The sequence below is a fragment of the Pelmatolapia mariae genome, linkage group LG20, assembly GCF_036321145.2.
Source record: "Pelmatolapia mariae isolate MD_Pm_ZW linkage group LG20, Pm_UMD_F_2, whole genome shotgun sequence".
Taxonomy (NCBI): domain Eukaryota; kingdom Metazoa; phylum Chordata; class Actinopteri; order Cichliformes; family Cichlidae; genus Pelmatolapia; species Pelmatolapia mariae.
The window spans coordinates 35150391-35167967 of NC_086244.1; the positions used below are offsets into that span (position 1 = coordinate 35150391).

At 42.7% G+C, this 17577-nt stretch overlaps 1 protein-coding gene across 1 annotated transcript; it reads right to left on the reverse strand.

Annotated features, from left to right (window-relative positions):
• Window positions 1-2249: 2249 nt before the first annotated feature.
• On the reverse strand, window positions 2250-17505 carry tti1 (TELO2 interacting protein 1). The gene is made up of 14 exons (XM_063463853.1): window positions 17396-17505; window positions 16124-16881; window positions 15555-15892; window positions 15194-15458; window positions 12578-12755; window positions 12094-12386; window positions 9383-9766; window positions 9076-9235; window positions 8454-8624; window positions 8163-8311; window positions 7714-7854; window positions 6892-7096; window positions 4576-4663; window positions 2250-3030 (listed from the first exon to the last, which is right to left on the reverse strand). Exons 2-14 carry the CDS (start codon window positions 16847-16849, stop codon window positions 2811-2813), a joined length of 3318 nt encoding a protein of 1105 aa, XP_063319923.1. The 5' UTR covers window positions 16850-16881; window positions 17396-17505; the 3' UTR covers window positions 2250-2810.
• Window positions 17506-17577: the final 72 nt, after the last annotated feature.

A 17577-nucleotide genomic window follows, 5' to 3' on the forward strand; every position in this document is an offset into this window, starting at 1 on the left:
ATAAAGAAATTTGCAGACTTGCACAGAGATGGTAAAATTTGGATGACTGATAACAGAGGTGAAGATGAGGACAGGGGTTTAAATGCACCAAGGAGACAGTCATAGAGAACTCGGGACAACTGGAGACATTTAAGGATGCAGGGACTGAAAGAGACAGGGAAGACGTCTCATCGTGACGTGTAAAGTTTATCTTGCCTGCCTGGGCAGCTCTTTGGGTGCTCAGCACCCCCAAAGTTCTAATCCTACAATCGCCCCTGCTTACAATAATCACACGGTTGCTGTAACAGTACATTCAACGGCTGCAGCTCTCCCGCTGCCAGCCGTACACATCACCACCATCAAACCTGCAGCGGCATCGCAGAACACGCCCCGCCACATACCCCCATCGCCCGCTTCAGGCCGGGGAGCCATCCGGCCAAACCTACTCCCCACTCCGCAAGCAGGCGAGGGAATCGGCCCGGACCATCGGCGCCCCATGTCCCGGCCCAGCGACGGGGAAGTGTCCACTCTGGCGGCCGCCTGCGCCTCCAGTGGAAGCCCCGGAGCTGGCCTGGTGGCCACCGATGTGGCAAGCAGCGGCGGCGCAGCAGGCGTGGAAGTGAGCCGGGGCTCACGGCAGCTGGGCAGGCGGCCGGCACGGAGGACCATGCAGCGTGCCGGCCTCCGGCTCACCCCGAGCCACGCGCTGTCCACCCTTACAGTAATCACACGGTTGCTGTAACAGTACATTCAACGACGGCAGCTCTCCTGCTGCCAGCCGTACACATCACCACCAATAACAACAAAAGCACAAGCAGCGCACAGGTTTTAAGCCGGCGAGGCATGATTGTAGATGCCGTGAAGGTGAGTCCATCTCACCTGCAGCGGCAACGCAGACCACGACCTGCCACAATAATAAAGCATGTTTTTATTTAATTATAAACTTTGTCCTAATTATGTCCTGGGTTTTAACTATTTATTCATTAAAAAGGAAACATCACAAAAAACACTTAAGGTCATGAAAAATAATTGCGATTTAGCAATTCAATGACGCAGCCACCTTAATTATTGAAAAGTATCCGTATCGGTATTGGTATCAGCAATACAGGCCGTATTTACTTGGTATCTGATCGATACCAAAATATGCAGTATCGCACACCACTACCGTGCAACACCAGACAGAACAGAATGATACAGACAGAAGACAGTGCAAATGAAATGTGAAATGTGCAAAAGACTGAGCATTGTGCAAAAAGTAACTTGGTTTATGAAGGTGTGTGTGTGTGTGTGTGAGAGAGAGAGAGAGAGAGAGAGAGAGAGAGAGATTCTGCAGATAAGTACTTGGTAGTGACTTGTATGAAGGCATGTGTGTGTGTGTGTGTCAGTCCAGTCAGTGTTCAGGAGTCTGACGGCTTGGGGGAAGAAACTGTTTCGTAGTCTGGCAGTGAGGCCCCGAATGCTCTGGTACCTCTTGCCAGAAGGCAGCAGGGTGAAGAGTGTGTATGAGGGGAGTGTGGGGTCCTTCACAACGCTGGTGGCTTTGCGGCTGTAGCGGGTGCGATAAGTGATAAGAGGCTCCAATGACCTTCTCAGCTGTTCTCTATCCGCTGTAGGGTACTGCGATCCGATGCCTGGTTCTGCAGGATGTTTCTTTCTGTTAAAAGGGAGTTTTTCCTTCCCAGTGTCGCCAAACTGTGTGCTCATAGGGGGTCATATGATTTTTGTTTTTTTTTTCTCTGTATGTATTACTGTAGGATCTACCTTACAAAATAAAGCGCCTTGAGGCGACTGTTGTTGTGATTTGGTGCTGTATAAAATAAAAGGAATTGAATTGATATAGTGCAGTTACCATACCAGACAGTGATGCAGCTGCATGGATGGATTTGTTTTGGGTTTTCAAGTCTCCAAATATCAAAACAGTTCAGCTGCAAACATAAATTATGAAGTGTGCAGGGTGTGGAACAAACCCTTTTGTTTGCGCCCAGCATTTATGGGACGTCTTCGTTGTCATGGCTACCGAGGACAGCTTGGATCAAGCTGCCATGAATGGTTATGAATGGGTTCAACTGATCCTTTCTCCATTGTCCAATGTCATTTCTATAGCACGTTTAAAGGCAACAGAGCTGACCAAAGGGCTTTACAAGTCAATTCATGCACATGTATAAAATTGAATCAAATGAAATTTGTTTTATTAGCTTTAATCTTTTAACTTTATGCACACTTCATAATCATCGTTGCATCAAGCAAAAATGAAATCTTTTACGTGGCAATGCCGGCTCTTGTACTTTAGAATAAAATCCCAATCAACAGCTATAACCATATTTATACAATTTTCATGTATTTTCTTAGTGGCTCCTTGGTGGAGGAGACACCCACCCTCAGGGCTTCCAAAGCTAGTATACTCTTACTGTTGGTCCCAAGCCTGGATAAATGAGAGGATTACATCAAGAAGGTCATATGATGTCAAAATGTGTTTGGATCCATCAGCTGAGATTCCCTCCTCGGGAAAATAAGGGAAGAGCCAAAAATGTCCGATACTGTAGTTTTTGTTTTCTCTTTTTAATCAAACATAACTCAGTAGAGCTCCATTTTCACCTAATGTTAATGTACAGTAAGTACTAATTGTGGGCAGAAGCTAGGAGGTTAGATAATCAAGGTGACGACTAAGTAACATTTTGTAAATTACAGAGTAGCTCTTAATTACACAGAGCTAGGTGATCAACTATTTGGCACAGCTGACAGACTTTCTTTCAGCTAATTGACCTGTTTGAGTCGTGGTTCAATAAGTTGTCCGTTTGTGAGATGAGTCAATTTCATCAAGCAGCAGCTCGTTAGCTGACTGGCTGGTTAACTGTCTCAGTAACGGAGCCAAACTCCTCCTTGAGCAGTTTGAACACGTTGTCCGAGAACTCGTCTCTCGGCCTGCCCGTGCCGTTCAGCTGCACCGGCAGGAGGTCGGGGTGGTGTGGGATGTAAGAGGACGGGCAGTGCAGCTCATTTAGAGTAAACCAGAAGGTGTCCGGATCCACCTGGATTAAGTGTCGGAACACACTGTGCAGGAAAGGGAAAGAAACATGGGAACAGGATTAGCTCTGAGCTGTGTCTTGCTTTGTACGTAATATCTGTTGTATGGAAAACACCTTCCTATAATCCAAAGTGACAGACTGAACCAGTTTTGCTGGCTTTAACATGCAAACCAACAGTTTAACTATAAGCTCATTAACTCAACACTGCCTTTCTCTTCAGGTTTGTTTTTTAAATCACCTCCAAGCAGGAAAACACTTAAGTATATTAAAGCATGTGTTTTTACTTGTGGCTGCTATGTTGCTACCCAAACACTTAGATCAATAATTCAGAATGATGTGAGTTATAAAAGGCTGCTTGCATACTGCATTCTGAGCTATTTATTTATTTATTTGCTTTTTTATTCACAACTTCCATCTGTCCTTTACATTACTGTAGCTCTCACAGTGCACACACTTTGCATCAGCTGCCAGTGTAAAGGTGAAATGAGTTCCCTTTCAGATTCGTACACACAGTATTGGGAGATCACGGCCCTACATGTCCTGAAGACACTTCTATTCACGCCTGTAAGGCAACTGACCTGTGATGATATGCCACATATAAACTCGTCATCACAGTCATTCTCACTTTTTATGCTCTTTACCTGGCTAGGAACAGTGTTGCCAAGTTGGGATTGCTAGCTATTGCTAGTTATGTCTTGATGCATTCTCAATCATCCAGGAAAGTAAATCTCCAAACGTTGAATCTGTTCATCTGGACGTAGCGTTTTGTGGGAGAAACGTTTCGTCACTCATCCAAGTGACTTCTTCAGTCCGTATTTTGTGGTGGTTTTCGACGTACAACAAGTAAGTCGAACTTATTTAACTTACTCATACTGAAGAAGTCACTTGGATGAGTGACGAAACGTTTCTCCCACAAAACGCTACGTCCAGATGAACAGATTCAACGTTTGGAGAACTATTGCTAGTTAGCTCTGTTGTGTGCCAACCTGAAGTTAGCTTAACTGCTCCTGTTGGTTTTAGCCACCACCGCTGAACTACATCTGCGTATTTCTGGAAGTTCTTTCTCAAGGGACAAAATGAGTGAGGGTGATATTTAAATCAAGCCCACAAACTGATTTACTAAAGTTTGCAGCAAAGGGTTAAAAGTCTTATATTACTTTAAAGTCACAAATACTGGTGTCTTTACCCAGAACATGCAGGAACCTGATTATTCCTGAGGTATTCCATTCTCAGGTCCCATGTTCCTCTCCTTCAGCGAACAAAAGCTATAGCCACAGTGCTGTTTCATATTCAGTGTTCAGAGACAATGAATGACTCCTGAAGTCATATTTTGTTGTGTAACACCCAGCACCTCTCCAAATATGATGTTGAGCATTCAATTTAAATTCAGATTTTACTGATAAATCATGTCACGTGGCTGTTAATGACCAACATGGCAATACAATGTCAACTGGATGGTACAGTTTTCATTTATGGCATTCTGGCTGTATCTAACACTCAAACACATTAGTAACTAAATGAAGGATTTAGTTACTTTCCAAGACTACAGCGGTCCTTAATAAAGACTTACCTTAAACAGGCTTCTTGCAGTCTGATGGGTTGTCTGGAGCTCAGGTAGGGTAGACAGGCTTCACAAACTACATCTAGGTCTGCTTCAGCTGAGAAAACCAAACACAGGACATTTTTACTATATTTTATTCAATTGTAATACTTTTACCTTTTATTCAGAAATTACAACAGAAATCAACTTGTAAAAGAAAATGAAAAAGAATAAAATGCAACAAAGCCAAGTTAATTTCACGGATTAATCACAGCAGCAGAATACAGTTTGAGCTCGGTGTCTGGTCTTCGGGTGGATCACTCCCTGCAAATATGTTACTCATGAAACTCCAGGAGCATACAGGTGGATGCTGGGGTGGTGGATGGGCTGAAACAGCAGGCAGTGGTGCAGTAGGATGTGAGCAAAGTGGGGCATGTTACATGTGCAGCTCCAGGCTTCACTACATACACGGTTACTGTTGTGAGTGCTTCTTTTCTGATTATGTCCAGTGCGTGCACATAATGACACTTTTATATCCAAAAGAACAAAACCTTTAAAAACATGATCCTGGTTCCAAAAATATGGGGTAAAGATAAGAAGGGAGGAGGGAAAGAAGAGGAACTAGGAAAAAATATGAAAGAGTATAAAAAGTAGACCAAGCCTGGACTTTACCTCTGCTAACTCCTAATGAGCTCAGTAAAACTGCTGAGGTGGTTCAGGGAGGATTTCACAGCAGTTTTGAGAGGTTAGAACGTTAAAGCTTACCAACAATAATTCTGCCTGTCCAGGTGAGCATTTATTCTCAAAATTGCCCACTCCCACTACATACCACCTCTCCCTCACCACTGCTGGTTAATCTCCTTTTTAAACCCATCCTTGTCCCACCCACTGTGAACTGAAGCCACAGACATACTGAAACCGACTTCACAGAATAATCACAAAGAGCATCTCAAACACACAACGTGTATCGTGCCTGTTTATCTGCACACTATACTGTATGAGAGAGTTTGCAGTACAGAAAGTGCTGTAAGCTATTTTAAAGGAACAGTTTCACAAACAACCTGATTTCTTACAAAATGAAACAATTGTCTTTACACTGCAGTCCTTGTCACTATTAGATGTAACGCTGGCTCTGGAAAGGCTGCAGACAGCTCTGTCACCTTTGTGACACGTGGTGTCACCAGCTGCTAACTTTTCCTCTGTCAGCGATGAACCTCAGTGGGAGGGTGTGACATTCGTGATGTTCACTCTGTCACTCAGTTCACCTCCACACTGCACAGGTGTCCAAAAATTACACAAGCAGCTCATAATTGCATAATTGGGAATGTCATGGCAGAAGCCTGCAGGCCTTGAATATTTTCAACATGCTAATGGAAGTATGTTGAGCACAAAGTAAACAAAAATAACAAAAACAACAACTTCTATGAGCTTATCAATTAAATGGCTTCGCATTTGCTGATTGCAGATCACGTTTCTCAGTTGGGTATAAGAAGAGCTGCTTGCAGTCGTAGCTGTGTGTGCAGTTTGGACCTGAGCAGCTTCCTGCTGGCACAGCTGGCTGTGGTCCGTATCATCAAAGTCATGGTTAAAATATGTTGAATCACAGAGCTGCCACAGTGAAGACGCATTTTTAGTAACAACATCACCGTCATGCATTTAGGATGTCGAACTGTTTCACACTTTAAGGTTTTTATAATAAAACAGATGCCCTGATTTATGCTGGGATACCGATGGTTGATTTTCATTTTTATATGAGACTGCCACCTGGTGGTGAAGGAGCTTCAATAAATTCTTCGGCTTTTTCTGACGACTCATCTCCCCACACACAGCTTTAATGTCAAATCAGGCTAACAACCTAATTTGTTAACCTTAGTATAGAGACATCTTCATCTCTGTACTAATGTACAGACACAAACTTGTATTGCTGTTGTCTCACTCACAGGAAGAAAGCTGACTATAACTCATTCATTTAAGAAGAATCATGAAGTTGATTCCTACAAGAAAGTTACAGCCCTGTGATCAAATAGGCTTCAATAAGATAGATAACATGTATTTACTCAAAATAAATATGGGATCAAAACAGCACAGAGAAAAAGTAAAAAGAAAAAGTAGGCCAAACAAATCCTGGTACCCTTTGCTCTCATTGTGTTCAATGATGGGCTTCATGTTGCACCAACCTCCATAAAGTGAGGCGTCATACTAAGAATAGTTGCTTGCTCTGATTTGTCCATGTTGTGGCTGCTTTGATCATTGCCAGAGCCCAGGTACAGTTCTACAGGATGATGCACTATGTTGTGTCTTGGTGAAACTGTGCTGTTTGTGAGCACTGTGTCTCTATTCTCTTACCCAGATCCAGTCTCTGGCACAGTGAGCCCAGCCCCTGCAATACAGCCAGCTGCAGTTTGTAGGCCAGGGTGTGTGTGTAGACAGGCCCAGCCTTGGCGCTGATCGGAGCCTGCCGTGCCAGAGAGGCGCTCAGCTTGGGCAGAACCTCTTTAGTAACCCTCCTCCTCAGAAAGTCCCCACATGTTTCACCCAGCACGCACAGCACCTGGCATGTAATGTAGAAAAATGTAATGTACAAAAGCAGCAAGCTGTCAAAATTCAATAAAACCTTCCCGTTGTATACTCATGGATGAATTGTAGTATTTACAAAACTCGTATATATCCAAAAGCTGATGAAACAATTTCCCAGCAGCAGCTCTGAGTGAATAAATGACTGTTTACAGACTTAACGTGTCTGTACTTGTCAGCTCATCAATGAAAATATGAATAACAAATTTAAAAATATTCCAGCTGATGACAGGAGCTGACGAGTAGCCTAATTTACACCGACAAGTTGAATCAGCTGACACTTGTACCAAAGATCACAAAAAACTATCAGCTTCATTTATCACAAAGTCCTACTTTTTGATTCTCTGAGACAGTTTGAAAAGCAGCCTCTAAGAAGGCATCCACACGGTGACTTTTCTGTGCTGATAGAAGAAATGTTAGTTTGAAGAGTCTTCACATTACAACCCAAAGAAGAAAATAATAGAACTATTTCTGAATGAAATAAGACTGTTGTTGGGCACCATCTTTCATTCTTTCACTATTAAGAGTTTAAAACTAAAGACGACTTGAATAATTTTGACTCACGTAATGAAAAGAGAGGTTTGTTTTACTTACCCTGAAGGCTCTGAGGACTGCTAATGGGTCATCGGCTGTGAGTCTCTGCAGGAGTGCTGGCCAGCAGCGATGAGCCATAGGCAGCAGTTCATCTTCCCTCTCACTCAGCACCTGAACGCACAACTCCAGCACGTCCAGTACCTAAAGACAAAGACGCACAACACACCTAACAATTATCTCTGTTTTGATCCTGATTATATGTGAGATGAAACTAATTACTGAGGTCTTCATTGAGAGCCCAAACTCCTGAGCAGGCACGACTTCAGCACAGACTTATTTCTGTTTCACTCCTGGACCAGACTGAATGTTTTTCCTTGATGAGCATTACACCAGTGAACAGTCATCCACACAGTTCTGACAAGATGAATTGTACCAACGCTGGCGGTCCTACCTTCACAAGAATGATTATTTTTGTTATTAGTCCAACAGTTGACTCTACATAAAACTACCTTGAGTCGGAGCCTGAGGCTGGGATCAGACAGCAGATGAATGCAGCGCTCCATAACATCCTTAGTGATGCTGAGGTGGGAGGGAAGCTCTGCTTTCACATCAGGACTACCAATATCTTCCACATCCTCACACTCAGTGGGAGGGACCTCTGCAATGGCAGCACATGTACAGTTAGACCGCCAGTTTAGCAGTGAGGTTCAGATTTCTATGACTCTTAATTACAATGATCCATCTCCTCTACACTCTGAATCTAAAATAATCACCACTACAACCTTAGACAGACCTATTACCTCGGTCTTCAGTGTTATAATCATCATCTATTCCAATGCCCTCTGCCAGTTCTTTCTGTTTGCGGTAATTCAGCAGGAATTGGCGAATGCTGAGATCTTCCTGGTCACTGGAGCTTTTCCTGGAGCTGACAGACTTACTGGTCCTGCTACAAGTGGAAGGAAACCACCTCGCTAAAGGAAAAACAAGACAACAATATCAAAATAGGTTTGGTTACAATAAAATAATTCAGTTGATCAAAATCAGTGTGACACAGACACTGATAGTTTTTGGAAAGAGCCCATTAGTGACATTTAATTCCATATTTTTACTGTGCGAGCTTGTAAAACTGCAAACACCTATAGTGCCGCTGTATAAATATTAATTCTACAGCAGAAAACGACTCAGCATTTAAACCATCACGATGTATTAAATGTTTCCAAAGATACTGATAATCTGATAACAAGCAAAGTTATATATCCTGAAATGTACTCATTGATAGAAACTTTGGAAGGCACTGCAGAAAACAAAGTTAAGCAACATAAAAAATGTGGCAGTGCATGCCTTGAGTCACATTTTCTTCCTCGTCCTCTTTGACTCCAAGCATATGTGAGACTCAAGCTGACATCACTGTTGAAATCTTACCCAGTGCCTTCATGAGCGCATGCAGCACGGAGCAGAAAAGAGCAGCTGTGCGCTCGTAGCTGAGATCCAGAGCCGTCAGCACATCCTGAACGATGTCCCCGACCAGCGGCAGCAGGCTGCAGTCAGAGTGAGTCAACATAACTGTCAACACCGGTGGAGCCTGGCCAACAAGACAGGATTATAATGAAATACAGTACAAGCTCAGGGCAGCACAGGCTTAAGCAGACGAAGGAGGAAATCGGGTAAACCCTCCAGCAGTCATTTCTGTGTCCATTTTGGGCTAAAAACAAAAACACATCATAACTACCTGTGGATGCTGGCTGAGTCTCTGAAGGTTGAGTGATATGTCATTAAGCAGGTAGTCAGAGTTCTCATTGATCAGTTCCTTGAGGGAAGCGTATCCACAGGCCTTACTGATGTCCCACATGGAGCTCAGTGCCACCTGGCTGACCAGCAGCGTCTCCTCACCAGCTTTCTCCAGCACAGGATACAGCGAGGTCATCAACAAGGGACGGAAATCGCGGCCCAGAGCCTGAGCACAGCAGGCGATGCCCTCCAGTTGGATGCACAGCTGCCAGATGTTGCTGTTGAGCTGGTGGATCGTGGATGCAGATGTTGATGATGAAGGACTCACTTGGAGAGAGCCGGCATCACTGTTGGATATGGAGAGGAGTCTGGATGGACTGAGCAGCTACACAAGGAGACAAAACACATGTTAATGCACTGCTTTCTAACCACTTTTACACATGCGCTGCAGACCTGAGGTTTACTAGATATCTTCCATGCACGTGAGAACACAAATGTCTGACACAGTTAGATCAGACATTAAACAGCCTTTAACCTTCCTGCTCCTGAAAGCCTGTATTATATCTGACTGTGCTCATGTGGGGACAGCACAGATCAGCCTTTCTCAAAGTCAAGAGTGGGGCCAATTTAGGATCTTCACTCAAATCAAAATACAAGGGAAACGGATGTATTTCCTTACATAAGCAAAAACCACACTGGCTGTTATCCTACCCACTCATATGTAAAGTGTTAAAATCAATATGTGACACTAAGAGACAAACTTGAATAAAAGAGCAGTAAATTTAATAATAATAATAATAATAATAATAATAATAATACTGATAATAATAATAATAATAATAATAATAATAATAATAATTATTATTATTATTATTATTATTATTATTATTACGACTTTATTTGTATAGGACTCTCCTCCAGGCTTAAAACTTGTTTGTGGGACCACCAACAGCCTTTGATTAGATGATCTCAGGCTGCAAGAGGGAATGTGGGGTTCAAAAAGATCAGACATGTAGGCAGGAGCATCACGACTCACAGCGTTAAAAGTCAGTGAAATGAAATCAATTCTAAAACGTAATGGAAGCCAGAGTAAAAAGAACAAAACCAGTTTAATGTGCTCTCTTTTTCTATTTAGGTCAGAGTAATGAGTAAAATCATAAACTATTAATTTCCTAGTACCAGTTTTAATTCACATTTTATATAAATACATTAATTAATAGATAATAAATAAATATAAGTTAATAAGTTAAGCTTTGAGCTCTAATAGAATTATTACAGCCCACCTGCAGTACCATTGCAGCCCACCAGGGGGCGCCAGCCCACACTTTGGGAATCACTGATGTTTATAAATGTCCTGTGAATTCTCAGCTGTAGAGGAAGTAGCATGTATGATCTCTCCAATCGGACCATCGACATCTTTTACTGAGCCCGTCTATGTAGGCAGCTTGTTTGTCTCAAACAGAGTCATTCTGTTTCTTTGTGTAAAAGATTTTTTATAAGGATGCAAAAAGCATTCAACATCTTACCATGTGTTTTAGTAAGAAAACTAGTACAGGCTCATACTGCACTCCATTTATGACCGTACCCAGTTTGACTTGAGTGCAGAAACAGAAAGCGCCTCTATAGGGGTCAAAAATTCCTCCTGACAAACATGTATCTGTGTTCTTCGATTCTTTTATTTGGCAATGCCAGCAGGATGTTTGTACTTTTTAGCTGACAGAGTGAAACTGCAAGTTTATCTACTAACTAACAGAAAGCTGCCAGAGGTTTATGGCCTCTGTTCGGTGGAGGCTTGCAGATATTTTCTCGTGCTCCAAAAATCCAGCCTTGATGCTTCAGAGTAGCTACTTCAAATCTCGCAGCAGCTTTGACTTCTGCTGAGTCTGCTGAGAAATCAGTGTGAAAAGGAGCGTGTATACGTGAGCTGGTAAAGCCCAGAGAGCTTTGTTTTGAGGGAAGAAATTTGATCTTAAACAAATTTAAATGCCTGAGCACCAAATAAATTGTGGCTACTTTACCTGTCTCCAGATGCTCGTTGTGTTTATGCTGCCGATGAGCACATTTCCTTATGCTTGTCTGATAATTTCATGAAATAGCTCTTTGAAACATTTATTGAAGAACTGTTACAAAAGCTAACACAAGGCTGTGCTCACGTGATTTAAAAAAAAAGTTTGTGCAGAAGTAAACGAAGAGTCCCTGACACTCCTCCGAGACGTGTGAAGCCAGACCATCACAAAGACATTATTTCACTTCTTTGTGTCTTTGGAGTTGTAAAGTGTTGTAGTGCATGTAGACAGCAAAACATGGTAACAGGCTGCTGGAACCAGAACTGGCCAAAGGGAATATCCGCTGATCGCTCCTCACTCTGTACAATAAAGCCCTGCAACACCCAAAAATGTGCCCTCTATTCCTTGCCTATGTTCGCATTATTTCTAAAAAGATATGAGTGTTGTTTATGTTTTTAGTCTTCAGTTAAGTTAGTCTAAACCAGGTTTTACTGCTTAGATTTATTTTGAAGCATCTATGTACAAACAACTCTGCTGATTAGACTGAATGTGCATTTTGCACATTTCTTTGTAATCATCTCTATAGGAGACGAGTCAGTATACTACTTGTCAGGAACTCCACTTAGAGGCAAGAAGAAGTTAATAAATAATATACTATGTGTGGAAATGCTTGATGAAGGATGCCCAAGGATTGAAATATCCTCACCTGCTGATCCTGTCGGTCTCTATCCGTTTCCTTGCTGACTGTAATCAAATGCCAGTTGTTCAGGCTGGTGTATTCCTCAATTACAGAAACAGCTGCTGCTTTAATATCTTCCTGGGTGGCAGGACTTTCACGAACTTTGGTCTCCAAAGCCTGACCCTGGTCTGCTACACCGATACCTGCTGCACCTCTGACTGTCTCATTTAACACCATGGCAGCCTGCTTTCTGTACACTGAAGACTGGCAGTACAGGTCCAGCAGATGATCGGTCAGCAGGTAGATGTTGCCATAATAACCTAAAGACAAAAAAACGTTATCTGTGAGAGCTAAAGAAATGAGCCAGCGACAACCCACAAGTATTTATACCAGCTGTCATTGTTTTTAGAGGATAACTGCTTTAAATTCATTTGAAATCACAATGGAACAGGCACAATGATGATAAAAAACAGGAGTGGATAACTGAGTCCAAGTCAAAGGGCAATTATACCTAATGTGCGACAGATCTCCATGAGCACAGAGAAGATTTTCTCATCTGTGAAGTAGAGAAAATGCTTCCTCTGTGTGTGAGCGGTGTAGGACTCATGGGAGCCGGTGCTCGTCTCCACGGCAGCAGCGTAACTCCTCTCCTCCACAATGCGAACATCCATCACATCGAGTTCCAGCACCTGTGAAGCATGCAGAAGCTTTAGGAAATTTAACGGGGTTAGGAAATCTAAAAACATTCAAGATTGGACCTTAAAGCAGCCGCACTACAGACTACAAAATGCTAATGCCAAGGTGCCCTGTATTTCTACACAAAATAAGACATATGTCATTTTGGTTTTGTATGTGAACATTTTGCCAAGTCAAATACTATATTTTGTGCTGCAGTCCTGAAGCGACTACATTTAAAAATATTCTTTTTTGCATTAATAACCAGGTCACCAACAACGATGAGTCTGAATACAGAGAGGAGGTACAACACCTGGTGGACTCGTGTCAGAATAACAACCTGTCTCTAAATGTTCAGAAGACTAAGGAGATGGTTGCTAACTTCAGGAAGAGCTCAACGACCCACCCCCCACTGCACATCAACGGATCTGCTGTTGAGATGCTCAACAGTGTGAAGTTCCTGGGAGTGCACATATGACGACCTCTCCTGGAACCTGAACACCACCACCATCATGGACAAAGCCCAACAACATCTTCACTTTCTTAGGAAACTGAAGAAGCCCAGTCTCCCTCCTCCCATCCTCCCATCATTTTACCAGGGAACCACTGAGAGCGTCTTCTGCTGCTACATCGCTATCTGGTATGGGAACTGCACTTTTACTGAAAAGACGTCTCTGCAGCGGATAGTGAGGACAGCAGAGAGGATCATTGGAGGCCCTCTCCCACCCATCTCTCAACTCCACGACACACACATCATCCGACGTGCGAACAGCATGGTGAAGGACACTTTCCACCCCTCACATGTTCTATTCTCCATGATTCCATCTGGCAGATGGTTTCGCAGCATCAAAACCGTAACTACCAGACACTGCAAGAGCTTTTTCCCCAAGTAGTCAGAGCCCTCAACTCAATACAACCAAAGAACTGATATACACAAACGCCTTACAATACTCACTAAAAGACTCAAAAACAACAACTTCCACAAATCCACTACAAACTGGACCTCATTTGCAGATCAATCACATAGTTACTGAACACATCTAAATTATACTATATTTGCACATTTTGCATCTTGCACATGTCTTCATTCTTATATTGAATTGAAATTGTATTAAAGAGTCAAGAATAATCATTATTATTGTTATTAAATAAATGGTTGTATAACAAAACTTTATATCACTTAAAAATTGGAACGAATGGTTCATTCAGTCACAAAAAAAATAGTTATTCTTTGTGGTATAGTGTTGAGGATCATTCAGTAAACTGACAGCCTGAGGAAGTAGAGAAAATGAAGAAAAGAAGGAAACTGCTTAATGTTTTATATTTCTGTATTGCTTGCCAGATGGCAGCATGGTGAACAGACTGGCTGAGATGGGAATTGCCTTTTAGTGTCCTCTGAGCTGTGCAGACCTGCTATCATTGCTCCTTGGTAGATGGGAAAAATGTAAAAAAAAAAAAAAAAACCCTCACTGTGAATAGCTACAACAGCACATTTGTTAGAATTTGACGAATGAAATGTTTAAATATTAAAGAGTATTAAGGGAGATGGGATCAAATAAGTGCAAACTTCTTTCTACTCCTTTTCGACTATATAAATTGGGTGGTTTATTTAGATATAAAGATATTTGCGGCAACTGAATGTTTCTCACTTTGCTTTTTTATGTCTACAATGTATTTTGTTGTTATTTTATTTATAATTACATGTTTGAAATAAAACAGTCAGTCGAAGTAGACAGTTTGATGTGACTGCACTACTTTCCTGTGCATACAAATGACTGAAAATATTTATAACACTGTCTATGCTCATTTACAGATCGTCAGACACACATGTCTGAGCTGTCCGACACACACAGATCACATTACATGTGCATGTGGGGTTTGAAGTACTTTTAAGTACATATACATACATATATATATATATATATACATACATATATACATACATACATACATACGTATGTATGTATGTATGTATGTATGTATGTATGTATGTATGTATGTATGTATGTATGTATATGTATGTATATATACACACACACACACACACACACACACACGTATAGGTTATTGGGGCGAAGAGTTGGTAGTTCGTCTTATAATCAGAAGGTTGCCGGTTCGAGCCCCGGCTCAGACAGTCTCAGTCGTTGTGTCCTTGGGCAAGACACTTCACCCGTTGCCTACTGGTGGTGGTCAGAGGGCCCGGTGGCGCCAGTGTCCGGCAGCCTCGCCTCTGTCAGTGCGCCCCAGGGCGGCTGTGGCTACAATGTAGCTTGCCATTACCTGTGTGTGAATGGGTGGATGACTGAATGTGTAAAGCACTTTGGGGTCCTTAGGGACTAGTAAAGCGCTATACAAATACAGGCCATTTACCATATAAATATATATATATACACACACACACACACACACACACACACATATGTATATGTATATATATATATATATATATTACCTGCATTAAGGCTTTGGAAATCCTCTCCAGATGTGCAGCCGAGTTGAGCACCACAGAGACAAGCGGTCCTAAGATTTTTAAGTAGCCCAAAAACACGTTGAGAACAAAGAGCTTCTTCTGGTCATCAGAGGTCCTCATCAGTCTGGGTAGGGAGGTGGCCAAAGAGTGGAGATTCTCAGATAAGATGTCAGTGAAGGTCTGAGTGCCACTGCTGCCGCTGCACCTCTGATTCCTCTGGGATACCTCTCTGAGAGCAACTTCACACCTAATGGATACAAGATGTTTACTGATACTGCTATTTTCTCCTCTAACTATGATTAATTTGTTCCTTTTCTTTATAAAAATATCAATCAAATCAAACCTCTCTCTGACTCTAGGTTCCACATCATTGATTGCCCCCACCAGTGCTTCTAGTAGTGATCCTACACACTCAGTCAGTGACCGACTGCATTTGGCCAGCAGGTGATCGGCCAACTCCACCATTGCCAGTCTAACCCTCCAGTGCTGGTGTGCTGAAGTGCACGAGATTATCTTCTTGAGCAGGACAGACAGCTTCCCCGCCGTGTTCTTCACCCACTCCGGTGTCCGAAGGACCATGAGCTGTCCGATCCTCCCCAGGTCTGCAGAGGGAGTCTTATTAGACTCAGTGGACTGAAGTTGGACATCCTCCATGACAAGCTCCACAGTCCTGGACCAAACCTGACAACAGGCGATCACATAATCAGATCACTGCAGTGCATTTGTACTATGATCATGATCATTTTTAATATACAGTTTATTAAATGTTCAAGTAAGTTAACAAGGTAAATGTTCACTTGCGAACTATGAAATTGCATGAGATCATCGATTACATATGATGACTATCGTCTAATAAAGTGTTAAGCCATTATTGTGCTGTTGTTGTAAACCTCATTAACAAACATGTGGTACCTTGATGGCCCGGACTGTGACTGCATGGCCTTGCTTCAAATCTCCTGTGATGATCCTGGCTGTAGCCATGGTGATTCCAGGTAAAAACGATGCCATGGCGCTGCCTACAGCGCATCGCTCCTCTGATGATGGGACTACGTGTTCCTGGGTGCAGTCACACTGCAGAGTCAAAGCCTGGAGGCACTTCAAGGCTGCTGTCTGTATATCTCGAGATTTCTCCTTCTCTCCCAAAGCCAGCAGCAGTGAAACGGCAGCACCCAGCCCAGGCAGCATAATCGGTTCATAGATTTTGAACACTATATCACCATAAGCAGCATGAAGCAGGGCATCCAGGCACCTCAGAACAGCTGCTTTTAGCTCCTCTGAAGTATCTGCAGGCTTCCCGGGATCAGCTGAAGAGGACAGGCACAGGCAAAGCTCGGAAAAGAGGTTGTGGAGGGTTTCCCAGCTGTGGATGCAAGTGTTCTCCAAAACATAGCTTACTGCCTCGGTCACAGACTGGACCAGCTGCTCCTTCTTAGCCCCGGGGACTTTAAGGACAAATCGAAGAGGGAAGAGGACGTACTCCTGAAGCTGCTGCAACGTGGCATCGTTGACGTCTTTTAGCTGGCCTTTGAGTGTCTCCACATTAACCACTGTGGGCTCTCGGGTGAGCAGGACACAGGCTGGGCGCAAGTAGGCAAAAGCAATCTTTGGATCGTTTATTTGAGACATGGCTGGAGGCATCACTGCAGGGGCGCTTAGGTGACGGAGAATGGCTAGAAATGGAGAACAGCTGACAGTAAGTGCTGTAAGCAGGGACTAAAATTATTATGCTTTAAAGTTATCATTTTATTGATTTATTTTGTTACTTTGTCTTTGTGATTGAATATGGTTTGGTCAGCTGGTAACTTTGAAGGCTTATATTTACAGGTTAATTGCATAAAACCTACTTCTACAGCATAATCACAGGTACAGACTTTCTATATAAATGGCATTACAGTGCTTTACATCTTACTGTCAATAAAAGAATCCATCCGAATTTGCATGCACCAGCATCACTGATAGTTATGATGTTTTGTGTTGCCAAACACTAGCGTTGGTTCCTTGTATCCGTTAGTACAACTATAACACTTTTGGAAGACTTGTTTGCTTCATGTAGATCTTAGGATACGGAATACAAATTTAACAAGAGCATGTCTAAGAAGACGAGTCTACCATGTAGCTGAACTACAGCATGCTGACAGCATCCAGCCCCACTGCGGTACCAGCGTCAGTAAAAACACGGCCTACCTTCACATTGTTAGGTTTAAGTGGACCCCCCCCCCCCTTCCGTGAAAGCGACTGGAAATGCTCGCCTTTACAATGTAAAGTTAGATTTTTACAAACAGATGAAGTTGTGTCGACAATCAGCATCACGAGTCTGCGCCAACGACGCATATGTTTGACGTAAACTAAGGCTTCCGACTTTGGGT